The following is an 18,179-nucleotide window of genomic DNA, read 5'->3' as shown; positions in this document are numbered from 1 at the left end:
AGAATCAGGTTATGACTCTGATAAGAAAAAATAAATTAATAATTATCAAAACACATGCCTCTTCACGTAGATCTGGAGGGAAAGTAGCTATAATCGAAGCGTTATCCATGTCAACCGGTTGTCCCTCCGCCGGCTGAGAATGTATGCTTCTTTGCGCTCGTTGTTGAGCCAAAACTTCAGCCTGGATGTCTGGTGGAAGAGCAGCCAAAAATTCAGGATCTATTTCTTCTGCAGGTGGTGGAACATATGTTGCAGCTTGGGCAGATTGAGGCTGGGAAATTTGCTGGGAAGCCAGCACTTCAGCACGGAGATCCTCAGGAAGTGCCTCCAGAAATGTTGGATCAATTGCATTTGTGCTAGAAGCCTCATTGTTGGCATGGACTTGATCAGCCTGATTAGCATCTTGAGGAACTGTTGCATTTTGCCTGGCAGATAATTCAACTCCATTAGAAGAAGCAGGTACAGGGCTCTCAAATTGATCCTCAACAGTGTCTGCACCATTCATATCAACATCAGCACTTGCAAGAACTGAACCAGCATGAGCATCACTCAACTCTGGCAGGCCGGAGCCTGAAGAAATAAGGGCATGACTGCTAGAATGGCTATCCAGAACTGAAGGTCCCTCTCTACATTCATCGTGAAATTCTAAATTGTGAGGATTGGCAGGTGCTTCGGAACCATCTTGCATTGGGTGATCCAGAGTTTGTAAGTCATTAGATGATCCATTTATTTCAGGAATTGTATCTAAAGTTACAGTGGTTGGGCCAAATTCTTCCACAGGTCCTTCCCCATCGTGCATGGTCTCACTACCATTATGTGCAACATTCAGATCATCAGGAAATCTTTGCCTTATTTCTGGTATCCCTTGACTCTCCTCTGCTCCAACAATTGACTGTGCATCAATTATGCCATGAGGCAAGTTTGGAAGACCAATGCAAACTTCAACAGGTAAGCTCCCCAGCTGATGTCCTGAACCAGTCTCTAGATCTTGATGCTGACCTTCACTTGGTTGAGTGGGAAGATCACCTGCAACTGGTGCATCGCTATTGGCATTTAATAGAGGTGATTGTTGGTTAGCCTGTAAAAAAGAGTGCTCCGACTGTCTCTGAGCTGGAGGGTCATTGACAGAGATTAACCCATGCAGCTGAGACACAAATTGTTCCTCTACTGCCTGTGCAATAGTAGCAGCATGGCTACCTGCCTGAGGTAGACCATCGTCAGTCCACCGACTATCACCAGCTCTCCTTCTTCCACCAATATTTAGAGAATCAACAAGTGAGAAGTCAATTAGAGGAGGGGGTGCAGCACTAACCAAACGGTCACCAAACATAGTTGCAGCAGCATGTCCAGATGGAAGTCCAGCATCTAACATATAGAAATGGGCTACATCAAAACCTCCAAATGATAAAGCTTCCAAGTCCCTAGACAAGTTCCCACTAGCAGACCACAACGAAGAAACAGGCTCCCCTGATTGTGAAGGTCTCACAAGTAATGGGTGTTGGAAAGCATTCCCATCAAGCCTTGATCGATCAAGAAATGTCCTGCTACTACTTGGACGGCGGCGTTCCATACCCAATGGAATATGAAGGCGGTATATATCATCAGCATCAACTCCCTGAAAGGTCTCCGCAGCAATATCAATGAAACCGCTTGCATCACCAGGTCCCCTTAAAACTCGCAAGTGATCCAACCCAGATAAACCATCCCTCCACCTCACCTCTATAACACGATTCTCAGGGAAATCATCATCTTCATCATCAAGCATGTCATCATTATATTCATCACCCATACCATTGTCATCATGGTCCTCCGCATCTGTATCGGCTAAAGACATCAATGCAGCTCCTTCTTCTGCTATATCCTCATCCTCATCCTCCTCATCTTCATCATCATCTTCACCATCCTCGCCTATGTCCTCCTCATCTTCATTGCCCATATCATCATCTGTCTGATGTTCAACACGAAAAGTCATTCCAATCTCATTTGAATTTCGTAGAGCACCACCTTCATCCATCTCCTCACGCATATACTCCAACTCATGTTCAGCAGGTGCATTAGTGGCAATATTTTCCTCACCATCAACTCGCATGTCCTGCTCCATAGACTGCTCAGCATTTGTGCCATGATCCCTATCATTTTGAGAAGATTCGTGAATCTGCTGTTCTGCAGGTTGTACTGCAACATTAGCTTCATGCTGATCGTTTGCATTTTGATCATGGTTTGCAGTTTCGACTTCAGCAGTAGCCTGGCCTTCAGTTCTACCATGTGTTGCAGATGATCTTTTCTTTCCAAGCCCATCCAACTTAAGCACTTGATTGCTAGCATTCGCAGCCCTTGTAAGACTTTCTAAAGCCTTGAGTATGAGATTCACAACCTTTGGAGCATCTGGGTGGTCCAAATCTATCACTTGAAGAATGCCAGAAAGTGACTGCACCATTCCTCCATCTATCATGGCTTTAGCTATATCAGGCGAGCATCCAGGACCAGGCAAGTTACTGGACGAAGAATTTCTGGACAAAATGGAATTTACCAGGTCAGCAAAAGCTAAAACCTTTTTGTCAGGTAACAAACTGCTTTTGGAGGAGTTGCCTTCTGAATCTAAAAAGGAAGAAAATGTTTTCACAATTTCAGAAATAACTCGTCTGCGCCCCTCAGTAGATCTGCCACATAACACTACCAAGAACCAAGATGCTTTCTCAGACAACTTATCCTTCCATTCATCTGAGGTTTCAGCAGCTTTCTCAGAAGACAACGGAAGTAGCTGATGCAAAATATGATGGACTACGCCGCCATTTCCAGGGCCACCTGCTAGCCCAGATCCCCGTAGCTGGCATGTCTCCATATCCCGCTTCAAGATTACACTCACTGCATGCACATACATGAGAAGTATGTCACTCATCAACTTCAGGACAAACGTCAACTTTGCCAGCAATGCGGATCTTTCAGAGAGGTTATCACCATCCATCTTTTTTGTCTCATCAACTTTTGATTTACCCTTTTCCTTTGTGGTAGGTTCATCAACTTCCATAGGAGTTGGGGAGTTAATACCATCTCCAATTTTCTTTGCCGACGGAAAGCTCATAACAATTTCCAAAAGTTGATCAATCACTTGGGAAAGATTAGCAGGAACTCTTTTATGGCTTCTAGAACATTTGCCTGGGGTATCATTAGGCCTATTCTCAGGCATCTTAACAGGCTCATTAGAAGGAACCCCACTTTCAGTGCCAGTACCTTTCAGTTTGTCCTTATCCTTTTCTTTTTCCCTGATGTTTGTCCTCCCTCCTGATGTCTCCAACTGGCAAACTGCAGCTGCAGCTCTCATAAAGATCTCAGGATCTCTAGATATGACAGGTGCCATGGATGTCAAAAATATGCGAGGTGAAAGACGGCCAGCATGTCGGCTAAGAGTGCCAGCAAGGGTCTGCCTGATCTCCAATTCCATAGCAGTTTGGAGAGTTTGAGGATCTTCAATGAGGTGCCGAATAATAGCAGATGCTAAGCTGTCAAATCCAGGGAATATACAAGTTCTTGGAAGACTAAAAAGAGCAGCTAAACCTCCAGTTTCAAGGAACTGTGTTGCTATACCATGCGTTTTTGTTAAGCGTGCACATAATTGTAGAACAGCCTGCATAGCTACTGCTGGAACATGCTGCTTTATAAGTTCACATGAGATGGCCAATGCCCTTTGACTTTCCTCAAGAGACAGATAACCAGTTGACTTCCCTAAAATCTTCTCAAACACATTGCCAGATTCTTTGTCAAGGCCATCTGACACAGACTTTTTCTCAGTGGTAAATGAAGGATTTGCTATGGAAATGTCCGCTTCAGATGAATCAGATAAGGATCTAGAAGAACCTTCAGCAGATTCCGTATTAAATTTAGGTCTTGATTGCAACATATTATCAATTATAAGCAACAAAGCACTTACAGTTCTTGTTGCTGAAGGCTCATTCCTGGACTCATTCCTCACTCTGAAGTTAGTCAGTATATCTAGTACAACAGAAACAACACCATTTTCTGCAGCAATTTCCCTTGTGCTACTGTCTTCGCTAAGAAGCAAGGCCAAAATATGTGAGATTGGACATAGTGCACCAATCTCCTTTGAAAAATCTGATGGGCAAAGCTTAAGCTGCTGAATGAGATACAAGGTCACCCGCGGACGGTCCTCCCCTTTGTTTCGATTGCACAGTGTCACTAACAGATCTGTCAATGGAAATGCCATCGAATCACTACTTTGAAACAACTTCATTGATGCACAAAGAACATCATCAATAGGGGGTGTCTCCACCCCCCTCTCCTCAGCAAATGCATTTCTTGTCTTATCATTGCTATCACCTTTGGATGTTTCTGATGAATTTCCCAACGACAAAGCAAGTGCTTGAGCAAGCTGAACATCCTCCTGCACAAATTCCTCAGGATGGCTGAACAACCAATCCGTGGCCATCTCAACACTATTAGTCCCCACACTTCTTAGAGCTTCCTCAGCTCGAGCCCTAGTAAAACCCATCTCGACTATAGTGGCAACAGTAGATTCATCAAGTGGAGGACTAGTGAGCCGTTGGCCAGTGCTTCCCGTGATTCCATTGCGACCACGCTTCAGATCTCCAACACCAGAGTATACATGAGTAATAATGGAAATAACAGAGGAGACAAACGATGGATTACAATTAGGAAACATAGGGTGATTCCATACAGGAAGGATCACATCCAAAACTTGTGATTGCAACATACGAACAAATGCCTCAGGGTCCCTTGGAACAGAGAAAAGATTAATTGATAATCCAGCCGCAACAGGTTGAACAAGAAGCTGAGATTGAGATGCCGATGTTGGAGATAAAAGCGATGAAGAATTGACATGATATTCCAGCAAACGACAATAGCTTTGCAATGTATCCAGCAGCCACGAACTGTGCTTCCTCTCATCAACAGATGGTCCTTGATCAGATCCAGAAGTTGGGATAGAGAAAGGCAGAGTCCACAGTAACTGGCTTGTAGCCTCATATGTAGTTAAAAGCTCCTTAAATGTTCCATTGACATAAAAACTATTCACCAATGCAGTATTGCATGTCTGGCGTCTGCTGTCAAAAATAAGTGCAGCCATGTCTTCTACAACCTTTCCAAGATACCGGCATTTCACAGATAGTGACATTTCGAGGCCAGAAATAGAATGCCCAGAATAACTAAGGGAATCAAGGAAAAGTTTCGCAAGAGCAGTCACAAGGCTCTTTGATGCAGGACTCAGGGAACCGGAATCACCTCTACGGCGAGCAGATAATCCTTTCACAAGAGTAGCAAGGAAGGAACGCATAGCTAAACCAAGTTTGGTCAGAAGTTCTGAAACAAGGATATCCGGACTTCTCTTTTTAGTATCCTGAATCAGGGAACTCTCCAATGTGCTAAGGGAACTTTCTGAATATGTATGTGATGCATCCATCTGCCGGCTAATCCTGCCACCACGTATCCGTGACAAAGCATGTCGACCATGACGATGCATACTTCCCGCAGAACGTACCACAGACACAAAATCCTGTTCTACAGTCCAATGCGGTGAAGACGTATTCCTTATTGATATAGGGTTCATATATCGGACTACTGGAACAATATTTCCATCATCATCACTCTCCCTTCCTGCTACATTAGATGCAGAAGATTCCCCAGTTCCAGCTTCTTGATCAGCATCCTGCTTCTCATCTATATTGGAATCACTGCATAAAGAGATCTGCCACATAATTTCCTTGTAAGCTTTACCCAGTTCCTTCAAAATATCAGCATCTGCAGATCCCAACTCTGAGACCATAGTAGTTGTTCCCTTCAAAAGAAAATTGCAAAGTGACAACAGCCCCTCTAAACTAGAGAGACATTTCAGGACTTCAGGTTGTTTTAAGCAGTCAATATCAGCAAGCTTAGTTCCACAAACTGATGTCAATAATTCATTTGTCAACTTAAGATGGTCCCGAATAAAACAGCAAACAGCCTTAGACAAAGCAGCAGAATGCTGGGGTGAAAAGTTTTTAAATGCAATAGATATACTCTGACCAACTGACACGGAAATGGGCAAAAACTGCAGAGTAAATAATTTAAGAACAGCTTCAATACCCTTTTTGTCAATGAATACACGGCATGTATCTGCATTCTGAAGAATAGTTTCAAGAAGACGAGCAGCATTGCTTATACACTCGGGAAGAAATGACTCTATGGTCATAGAAGCATTATCTGAAGAAACCTCATTCATCTGTTCAGAATTTCCCATGTTAGAAGTTTCTCCTTCACCAAGTGAAATAGGCTTCCTCTCTTCTAGGTCAGTTTCCATGGGAACAGGAGCAGCCGAGCTCATTAACTCTGTTGAAGAACAAGGATCTAACCCAGATCCAATTTTTGATATTGTATTCAAAATCTCAATAAGCATATCAACTCCAGAAGCACGCAGGGAGGATGCATGACGCATTAGTTCATCCAATCCATTGGACAAGGTTCCTGGTGTTTCTCCACTGAGGACCCTTAAATATGACCTTGAAGTGAAAATTTTCACAAAACACTTTAGAGCATTGTGATCCTTCACCAGTTGAAGACCAGTGTTATTAAGACACAATGCGTCCAAGCACTGTGGGATACACATTACTGCTTCAGCAGAGCAGAGAACACCACTCGTGATGGCATCAAGAAAAGCCAGAGGCAAATCAGCTGCATCAAGGGCAGGAAAACATGTAGGATCTTTATGTATAAGATCGCTCATAACATTTGCTGCAAGTGAAAACACTCCGCCACCAAAGTCTTTCGCCCTCCTGAAAACAATGCACAAGCATGATGGCAAAACACTCTCTTCTGCACCATCAACACGAGCAGAACTACCAGGGACATAACTTGCAAGTGATATCGTCCGGAGTAATGCTTTCATTAATAATCTCCGGTGATATGAAACCAGGTCTTCAGAATAAAGGGGTTGCATTTCTAGCTCAGCTGAACTGCCCACGACTTGTTTGCCCTTGCCATAATACCGAGGCTCTTCTGCATTCTTTTTTGAGCCCTTCTCAACATGCGATACTTCAATCTTCAGACGTGCAATAGTATCATCTAGACCACCTAAATCTCTGAATAGTGCTGAAGAGGGATTATGAAAGTCTAAGAAGCCCTCAATCACATGAACTGCAGTACTAACAAGGCGGAGGTGTTGAGGATTGGTATCTTTAATAAGGGGTAAAATAGTAGGTATAAATCCTGCTTCCTGAAGAGCTAAAGAACCAGGAGTAGATGAAACCAAAATGGAGACAAGAGACAGAAGTGCTTCAGCAAAATCAATAGACCATTTTGTGGAACCGCTAGTAATAGAATCGACTGCTTTCTGCATGAGACTGGGGAGAATTCCACGATGGCCACCAGCTGTCACAGAAGATAAAACTGTCGGTTGTTGAGATCTGTCTTGACAAAGAGCAACCAATGACAGAATTCCAAGGATCCGAATTTCCTCCGGAATTTCGTCTTCATAGCTTAGTAAAGATAACAGTTCATTGATAAATTCAGGTTCATTGTTAAAAAATGCTGCCATATCATCAGCATCATTGCTTGCTTGAACAAGAACTATGAAGGCATATAGCTGGATACAGATATATTGATGTCGAGCAGCCAAAGAGTCAAAAGCCCTTGCAAATCGCAACCTTGTCAATAGTGAGAATCGTAAACTGGGTGGTATACCGTACTCCTTTACTAACTTATGAAGAAGTTCAAGATCACTCTCATTGTAACAATTGAGTTTTTGCATATGAATGACATGCAACCCCTGGTTCTCATGTTCTGCACTATTGGACTCTTTTGATGTATCAGGAACAGAATAGAACTCAAAATGAAGCGTGGAGCCAATCTCAGAAGCAACCAAATCGCAACCATTTTGTAAAGAGCAAGCAATAAGTCCAAGGCCTTCTTCCTTGCCCCCCCAACCTTGTGAAAATGCGAATAACTTTGAAGTCAAAGAAGCATCTCTTATGGAGCACTTCCCAACTGTTTTCTTCAAAAATGCAGTCAATGTATGAAGGCTTGCCTCCACAACATCTGCATCACTTGAAGCTAGAAGAGATGACAGATGCTGCTGCGTTGACAAAAGACCAGCATTATGAAAGTAAAACAAAAACATCAGATAGTAATTATGAAGAAAAAACATAGTTTTCAGTCAGAACAAGCATATATACTGAATTAAAAAATTGTGACAGTATTATTGACCATGAACCTTATAAAATCATAAAAACAATAGGAACATCATGCATAGTTTAACTAGAGCAAATACGTTACAAGATAGAGAAGCAAATTTTCAGTAAGAAGATACGCACTTCAAATGAGCTGTAGAAGTGCTTGTTTGTACAATTTTCCAAAATAATTCTTGTGACTCGAAGAATTTGAAGGACTGCTTCCCTAGGGAATGGAGGGTCCCCTTCCAGAAAATTATCTTCGAGTTGCAAATCCTTCCTTGGCTTTATGAATTTCTCAAAAAAGGAGTCAAAATGAGTAAAAAGATCGATCCAGTGATGAAAATCTCCCTGTATAGAGTGAAAACGAGATAGTCAGATATTTTTGCATGCTCACAGGTTGATATAAATAAAAAAGAGATTCTTAAAAGGGGACAGGAAAAACAAACCTTATCAAACTCCCAGACAAAATCCCTCAGTGGTATTTCTATATTCTCAAGAGCAACACTGGTGACACTGCTAATAAAGGATTTTATATTTGGAGGCTGGGGAAAAAAGATCAGTATATTAGTTATGCCCACTAAGGATGGAAAACCAAAAAACAGCAATAGATGTGGCAAGCACTTAAAAAAGGAAAATAAACCTTTATAATTGGGAAGCGCAAAAGATGCAATACAGCAAAAACAAAAGATATATGATGGACAAAAGAGGAAACAGAATTTGCAAAAAAAATGACAGACAAATGCAACTGCAGGGGGACATGGAAGATCAAGAAAGAAAATGAAGTTAAGATAAAAGTAGGGATGTGCATTATGCTGAGAAGTTACAACACTATTTAGAAAACACTCAAAAAATTCAAACTCAGATAACAAACTAAAATTCATTACACTAGAAAGAAGCATGCGCTTGTCAATGATCACATGCTAAGGAATGTGCAAACAAAACAAAAATGTGAGACCTTAACCCAATAAGAAACAACTTTAATTATGCTGAGAAATTACAAAAACACTTAGAAAACACTCAAAAAAAGCAAACTCATATAGCAAACAAAAATTCATTATACTAGAAAAAAGCATGCACTCTTCAATGATCACATGCTAAGGAATGTGCAAACCAAAAAAAAAGCGAGACCTTAACCCAATAAGGAACAACTTTACCCTTATCCAGTGGTTTCAAAAAGTTGCATGCCCTTCTTACAATGTGCACAGAACAATGCTGACAGATAGTGAAAAATCAAAAAAAGGCAAGCTTGTCATGGACATAAGGAAAACATCGCTTTCAGAAAAGATTGACTAATTTCATAATTTAATAGAGATGCATTGATAGCAACTATCTAGATTGGAGAATTCTACACTGAGATATGTGGAAAGTTTCAATTAAATGGTGACAGCTATTGCGCCTCTATAATCTCGGAAGCCGAAACCCTTCCTCTTTGATTGTTGTCCTGAGGTTATTTGTCTTTATCAAATTATATCTTTTGCAATGCGCATCTCTGCTCACTAATTTTATGATTTGATCGGTTGATTGTTTTCTAAAAAATCACCAAATTGTGCAGAAGACAAGAAAGCTTGAGCACTTCACCCCAGAATCCTTTTGGTAGGAAATCTAGGAAGAGAGGAACGGAAGACTGCTTAATGAGGCTGCACTTGGATGTGGGTGAAATCAGTGCTAGAAAGGCCTGTGCGATTTCTATTTGGGTTACTTAAAAGAATTGTTTTCTAGTCGATGCCATTTCAGCAATTTTGCATAACTTTGCTTTGTCTAGACATCTGCCTATAGAAAATATGCCTCATAATTTCCTAGTTATCTTGTTTGTTTTTTTTCTGATCCTTGAAACCAACCATTTCAACTGCTTCTAACATAAAGTATCTACCTCACTCCTCCATTATAAGCCAAAACTCCAAATGTTCCATACAAGTTACGAACTCCAAATCAGCATTAATAAAATTTTCATAACCATGAAAGAATGGGAGACAATTCAATAAATGTCTCCAAGTTACAACATGCCCACATGTGGGACTTTTATAATACAAATCTATAGACAAAAACTGCAAAGGAGAATAAAATCCATGAAGAGAAAGTTATTTAAGAAGCTCATTTCTTTTTCTTACATTTAAAATCTTTACATTTTCTATAGTTACTCTTTGTGTTCTATTGATGAAAATCATCTTGCCTAAACAAGTTCATGTACTTTAGTTGCTTGTTGTGTTAGACTCTCTAATGCATATTAAGCGACCTTTTCTTGTTTTGAAAAAAAACGAGATGTGAGTATTTATTAATATATTTCCAGCCAGTTTCATCAAACAGTAGAAAAGCATAAAACTTCATTTCACATGGAACTCATCCCATATGGTACACTTACAAAAATCACAAGCCACATATAAATATACAGCAAACGTTGCACACATAAATAAAATCCAATTTTTTCATAGGACAACAAACCAAAATAGCTAAATGAAAATATGCAGTTGAATTAGAGAGAAAATTTAGGAATATGGTAGATAACAAGAATGAAGTTATAAAGACAAATATATAGAGAATATTTCATTAAGTAGGAAAATTCCAGAGAAATGTTAATCCATCAAATATTTGCAAAAGAAATGAATCATTTGTAAGAGTCACCAAAAGTTAATAGAAGAATAATGTCCCGTTAAGTTGGTATAAACTTGGGAGGAAAGCTGACATGAAATTCTAGAATGACTGAAAATTTTGTCAATAAGCCAATGAATATTCACAAGGCAAGAAATTCTCTCAGTTCACTTTTGATTTTCTTGACATTTGAATTTACAGATATTTTTCAAAAAAATAATTTTCATGTATTGAAAGAGTAATACTACTATATGAGAGATTAAAACCACAGAAAGTGCTAATGTTAGATCTGCTTAGGCTTGAGACTTAGATTTTAAGCTTTGGTTCTATTATATTCCATACTTTAACAGAATTAGATGCATCTTTATAACATAAATAAATAAATAAGACAAAAGGAGTGAAGACCCAAAGTTTTGCAAAGTCAAACATTAGTGTTCCTATATCGGACAGGATACAAAAGCACCAAGACAAAGGACCAAATAGGTAGGAGATGTGGCATGTGCAGTACAGTGAATTAGATGGTAATTCATATAATGCAGCATTAATAAGACACCAAGGGACTTAGACATGATTTTAAGATCAAATCCATGAATCTTAATTCAGACCTGAAACATCTCAGGTTTTACTACTGTTTCAAAACTCAGGCCTGTGGCAGCCTAGACGAGCGGCCCCTCAAGCACTTGCCTAGGCATGAGAGGCATATCTAGGCAGCGAATAGCCAAGACAAACACCTAGGTAACCCAGGCAGTCAAGAAAGGCAAGCCCCAAAAACCCACCCAGTTCCCACAACAACAACAACTAAAGCTCAAAGACCTTAAGGCAAGAGAGAAGGGAGAAAGGAGAAAAGGTCCATTTCGCAGTCCTAAAACCGAACCAGATGATGTTTTCATTTTTTTTCTTTTTATTTTACATCTTGTCCATTGTCTCCCCTTTTTGTTGTCCTTATTTATAATATTTTTGCCAGAAATTATTAATAGTAATATAGCAGTAACTAATTTGGGGGTTTGGTGCCTTTAGGGGTTGTGCTTTTATGTTTTAGAATTTAGTTTCATTCAAGAGTCAAGCTTTAATATTATCAGGGTGTGGAGACCATTGGATGCATGCGATCATCTTGGTGGGAGCAATTTTCAAGTTTATCCATCATTTGATGGAAAGAAAGAAGTAACCTAACGTTTTGCTCCTCCCTACTCCCATTTTCTTTTCCCCCTTATTCCTTCTTTCTCTGATTGTTCTCTCTTCATGCTATGTTTTCCAACTTCTCTTCCAAGTATCATATCCTCTCAACTACTTATTTTTCCGAGTTAACAACTGAGCATAAATATGACATATTATAAACCATTTCAATATCCATAAAACCTGGAACCCTAATCCTAACACCAGACCAAGAAATTGTAGGAAGACCCTTTAGCATTGTTGCAGGAAGATCCTTTAGATTTATTGTACTACCTAGTCTTGCAACTAGCTTCAATCTTTCCAAATTTCTAGGGCAGGACACAAACAAAAGAAAATTCTTTATTAAAAAATGGTTTAAAAAAAGTGAATCCTTCACACATATGCAGCTGTAAACACGAGCTTCCAACAACACCAATCACCCTAACCTCGGACCTCAAGAAGTTGATCTATTCTTATATATTCAACTTTCACACCTGTGTGGAGTTCTTGAATCATGGGTTGGGGCTTGGCACAACCCTATCAAGAGAAAGTTTACAGCATCTCATGCTACATATGGTGTTGAAGGAATTCTGGAATTTTATAATTGAAGATAAAAGCCAAGAAAAGGATTTGGCACATATTTAGATAAACATGATCTTCAAAATATGTCAACGATCAGCAAAAGTAACATCATTGTATAAAGAAAATGCATATTCATATTAAGGACAATTTCTGTTGCCTTTTCCACACTTTGCTTCGAATCAGTCCATTTCTCCTAGCATCCCATCAAAATAAAATCTATATCAATTGCACCCTTTTCTGTCTTTAAAAAATATTATGAATTTTTCAGAACTCAAAAAAGAAAATAAATAATGAAAATAAAACACTCCAGAATGAATCTTGGTTATTTTCTAACAGGCCTTATAGACAGAATGATTTTAATCTCGAAACTTTTGTAGGCACTGAAAGAGGCATTGCTTTTGTCGGTTATGCACATAACTGGCTTAAAATCAAGCATCTTGCAGGTTCAATGCAGATTCCATTTCGTTTATATATTTTCTAGGTTTACAACCAGTTTCTGCATTCATTATTTGAGCACCAACTGAACCTTGTGTATCAGAGAGGGAATAAACACAAGCATAGACATCTCAAAACTTCTAAAGTACCATTACAACAAAGCTAAATGCAGTTTCTGTTGCTTAACATATGCACATATGTTGCTTAAATGGGCATCATGAAATGCAGAAGGAGGAAGTGATCCTACCAAATATGTTCATAACTTGCTTAGAATTAAGTACCCTGAATTTTGTACAACTTCCCAGTTTTTTTTTTAATTTTCAAAAGCCATATATGTGATGTAGGTTACAATCCAAGAACAAAGTAGGCTAGTATATTAGAAATAAAGAATGAAATAACCTCTCTTAAAACCCTCATTTTTCTTTTCTTTTTGTTCCAGTAGATTCGCAGAATGCTCAAAAAATCAAGATGGTTAGCCTAAGAATGTACCAGAACTAGCAAGAAATAAAGCATGAATAACTTCCCTGATAACCTTCAATTTTCCTTTTCCTTTTTCCAGAAAATATAAAGAAAGCTCAAAAAGTTCAAGATGGTTAACCTAATAATGCATACAATATTTCATAATATTCTGTGAACAACATATCTATGATCTATCCATCCATTTTTCTCTGACCTCACACCTGAGCTAAAATGTTCAAATTTTCAAGGATTAGTACAACACTTAATCACACCAGGTACAAAGAGAAGCCAAGAACTAAAAACAGTAAAGAAAACGGAGTCAGTGAAAAGGTGATGAAGAGAACAGAAAGGATTATAATGAGACAAGAAATAAAAACAGTACAGAAGCCAGAAATTCTTGAACAAGTGATGAGGAGAACAGAGAAACACTATAATAAACACGAAGGCATTCTGCCAAGCAAGAGGGAGCTATGGAGAATCCTGGAATGCATAAACATTGTTTCCATACCTACCTAATAATCTCGAGCAACAAATAGTATGTTATTCAACATTATGGATGATAGTATACAAAAGTATTTTTGTTAGCATCGAGACTTCAATATTCTAGAAAACTTTTTTCTTCCAAAATCAAGTTAACAAAGAACAATTCTCCAAATAGAAAGTTTACATTGTCAAAGCAATTCTGCATGTTTTCTGCCTTCAACAAATAAGATCGCATAATCCTCGTTGACACTAAAAATAGGGGTCGCATCATAATACGAGATCATCTAATAAAAAATCGCCCTTTCTTGATCATGAACAACAAGTTTCAGTTTGATCAATTGAAATCTAACATATCTACAAAGGAAATACTAAAAATCTGTTGTGATACTTACTGCTGGCTAGTTCAGAAAAAAAACTTCACGAGGATTTGGACGAAAGTTAAAACGAAAAGGCAAAAGTACAACAATAAATAAAAAACAATGATCATATTACCGATCATCAAGAAACTATTTTTCCAACCACGGAAAAGAAACCCCCGGAACAAATAACATATAGTAAACATATAAAAAAAGAAAAGCGAATCTTTCCATCAGAATTCGAAATCAAGAAGAAGACACGAACAGAAACATCAGACAGAGAAACCAAGAAAAACTAATAAAGATGACGGGAGGCTGCCTCGTACCACTTCCAAAACCCTTCTCCGCTTGAACTTCATCTCGAATTTCGCATCGCCAAAACCAAGAACGGGGCGGGTAAAGCAACCGCGGCGATCCCAATGGTGGTCGACCCCGGCCAAAATCCGACGCCCGATCGCAGTAGAATCGACAGTACAGTAGGATTTCCGCTCCAAAAATCGGATCAACAAGGACAGATATATAGAGAAGGAGATTGAGATTGGGCGAAGGGGGAGGGGGAGGGGGAGGCGATTAGGATCGTTTTGGAGGGGAAATTAGGGTTAGGGTTTCCGTTGCCCCGATGAGATCAGCGGAGAGGTGGGGGAGGACGGGAGGGGAGGGGGAGAGAGAGAGAGAGAGAGAGGAGCAAATGGATTCTAAGTGAGGAAAGAAGCTGGAGAGCATATATAGAGCGACTTAGTGTTAGAAAAGAATATGCTTGGACTAAAATGCCCTCGGAGTATGGTGTCATTTGGCTTTTTATGTGAAGCTGGAGAGTACATATTGCGTTGTTTCATAGGAGAAAAGAATAAGGAATTAGTGATAGAAAAAATATGTTTGGACTAAAATGCCCTCAAACTATGTGTCATTTCGCTTTCTATGCGAAAAGGGACCATGGTTGGTTTGCTTAGACATTAAGTTGTGGCTTTTAGCTTTCAAGAGATCTTTTTTTCCTTTTTTTTTCAGTTTTCTTTTCCATCTATTAAACCTTCCAAACTAATTTAAGCTTTCAATTAGTTTTGGAGAATTAACTATTGGAAAGTAGACCCATATTTCAACGCTAGAATAATTATTGATAATAGAAATTTGAGCACAGCAACATCCGCGAGGTTGCGAGCCAACTTTCTCCTTCTTGAGGTTAGTCATGTATTCAGATATGTGAGGATACTTGGTGGAAATCAATCCTCATAGTTGGTAAAATTGATCCACAGTTTAGACAAGCATGAGTAAAAATATATGATTGCAATCATGTAATAGACGGGCAAGAGGCCATGAGCCCAAAAGGGTCATCAAATGCTAGGATGTCTAAATCAAATCATAAGCCAAGATGTGCTATACAATTGAATTCAATTTGAGATATAGACTTTGGATTTCGGCATGGTATATGGAAATATCAAGGTATTTAACATGTGAATATGCTTCATTTTATTCCAAAATCCAAACATCTAAACTACAAGAGGTCCATTTTCAGGATTCATTGAGCTTTTCAACTGGGAAAACAACAAAATATTACCATTACAATTGACAATAATGACAAACTTCGATAAAATACTACCATTTAACAAATGTAATTGATAAATCATCTATACAGGTATTTCACATTATTTAATCACAGCTGAGCCAACAATCCAAGATAATAACTTTCTACCTATCTATTTCAGACAAGGTCTTAGGCGATTAATACATTATCCAACCTTTATTTGTACTACTCTAAATATAATTTATCACTCTCATAATAGTTTTTTGGTTCTTGGTGGTAGACAAAAGAGGGATTACATATCTCTTTGATTGACATGGCCATTAGAATGTCATCACAAGGAGCGATCATCAATCCAAGTTGTGCCCCGCTAGGAGTGAACCCATACGTAGTGCAAGTTATCATACACTAGGCTTAGCACAAATTGCTCCTTGGAAGACAAGAAAATCTTAAAACTAGTATGTCATACGTGCTAGAATCATGCAATTAACCTTCATGTCCAACACAAATATGAGAGAAATACATGGTTGAAAGTAAGTTTAAGCTTACCATAATCATTTGTACAAAAATAGTTTATTGTGGTGGAGCTTTCCATGACTTCACCATAAACCACCTGTGGCACTAGGGTACTCACGAGAGTCTTGTTCATCTAAGAAAGATTTATAGCTGAAAGGTTGAAAACTGATCAAATAGAACTCCAAAAAAGATGATAGACCATGCAAAGGAAAGCTGAGTGATTGCTTAAATACCAACTATGGCTGCACTTTAAGAGAGAATTTGGTAGCCCATGCAAGCCACCCACTGATTATTTCATGTTACCTTTAACAAAATCTTAAACTCGAGAGTAATTATGACATTGGCTTGGATTAGGCTAATTAGTCATTTAATGGATCTGGTAAATTCAATTAAAGCTCGACCATGCATGCAGGCAAGTGATTATTTCATATAGTTTATTAATTTTAAACCTATGGAAATCATCACGACTTGGTTAGAAGAGCAAATCAATTGGATGCCGGAAGGCATCATTATAATTGGATTAAAAAAGTCAAGATATTAAAATACTCAAGAGCATTATTTGAATGGATTAGAAAAGCCAATAAAAGTTCATTGCTATGGACTATAGACTATGAGATGTTTTAATTCGACCAATAACAAATTAACATACATGACCAATAAAGAATAATCATGGTTGAGATGTGTAACAAGTTGCTTAGAATTATAATTACTATCATGGCCGGTGAATATTATCAACCCATGCAAAATCTATGGTCATTATGATGGTTGATAAGCATGATGGTCAGATTCAAAACTATGACCATTATGATGTTCGATAAGTATTGTTACGCCCTTGCCCCTGCGAGGCACGTGAGGCACCTAGTGCCCACGTGGGGACCACATGAGGGGGGAACACGGGGCTCCCCTGCCAGATATTGTCCGGTTCCGGAGCTTCACGCAAGCGTCCTTCATCCCTTCCTGGTTTTGTTTTCCTCCCAAAACGTGTCTGCAGGATTTGGAGACACCTACCTCATATGCCCAGGCTCTGAAACGAGTCTTTCCGATGTGGGACTATTGGGCCTCACACCCTTTCCACCATCGGACAAGAGTCGTCCTCATCTCTGATACCAAATATCACGCCCCCGCCTCCGCGAGGCACGTGAGGCACTTAGTGCCCACGTGGGGGCCATATAGGGAGGAACACGGGGCTCTCCTGCCAGATATTATCCGGTTCCGGGGCTTCACGCAAGTGTCCTTCACCCCTCCCCGATTTTATTTTCCTTCCAAAATGCGTCTGCAGGATTTGGAGACACCCGCCTCATATGCCCGGGCTTTGGAACGAGTCTTTCCAATGTGGGATTATTGGGCCTCATACCCTTCCCACCATCGGACAAGAGCCGTCCTCGGCTCTGATACCAAATGTCACGCCCCCGCCTCCGCGAGGCACGTGAGGCACCTAGTGCCCACGTGGGGGCCACATGAGGGGGGAACACGGGGCTCCCCTGCCAGATATTGTCCGGTTTTGGGGCTTCATGCAAGCATCCTTCACCTCTCTCCGATTTTGTTTTCCTCTCAAAACGCGTCTGCAGGATTTGGAGACATCCGCCTTATATGCTCAGGCTCTAGAATGAGTCTTTCCGATGTGAAACTATTAGGCCTCACAAGTATGATCGACGTATTCGACAATATAATCATTATTATGATCGATAAGAATGGTTGACCAATTTAAAATTATGACCATTGTTGCGACAGATTGGCATGATCAATCTATTCAAAACTATGGTCATTATAATGATTGATAAGTATAATCTGCCTATTCAAAATCATGGTCATCATCATAATTGATAAACATGATTAGCCTATTTGAGTTTATGGCCCATATCATGGCCGATAGCATGCATATTCCTGACTGCTTTTCTAACTTTATTCACTGTCGTA

At 39.5% G+C, this 18,179-nt stretch overlaps 1 protein-coding gene across 3 annotated transcripts in view; it reads right to left on the bottom strand.

Moving 5' to 3' along the window:
* Positions 1 to 14,900, bottom strand: part of LOC103722483 (E3 ubiquitin-protein ligase UPL1-like) — a 30,945-nt gene extending 16,045 nt beyond the window's left edge. For 2 of the 3 annotated variants that reach the window (XM_026810551.2, XM_026810550.2), the window contains exons 1-4: positions 14,557 to 14,900; positions 8,624 to 8,719; positions 8,319 to 8,525; positions 59 to 8,080 (exon numbers count right to left, since the gene is read on the bottom strand). In XM_026810551.2, coding sequence (XP_026666352.2) covers positions 59 to 8,080; positions 8,319 to 8,525; positions 8,624 to 8,719; positions 14,557 to 14,589 — 8,358 coding nt within the window. In that variant the 5' untranslated portion in view covers positions 14,590 to 14,900. The remainder of the gene's footprint in view (positions 1 to 58; positions 8,081 to 8,318; positions 8,526 to 8,623; positions 8,720 to 14,556) is intronic. The other variant, XM_039127674.1, reaches the window with a different exon arrangement.
* Between the last annotated feature and the right edge of the window lie 3,279 nt (positions 14,901 to 18,179).

This window comes from Phoenix dactylifera, chromosome 1 (genome assembly GCF_009389715.1).
Source record: "Phoenix dactylifera cultivar Barhee BC4 chromosome 1, palm_55x_up_171113_PBpolish2nd_filt_p, whole genome shotgun sequence".
NCBI classification, from domain to species: Eukaryota; Viridiplantae; Streptophyta; class Magnoliopsida; order Arecales; family Arecaceae; genus Phoenix; species Phoenix dactylifera.
This window is presented reverse-complemented; position numbering and strand designations above follow the sequence as displayed.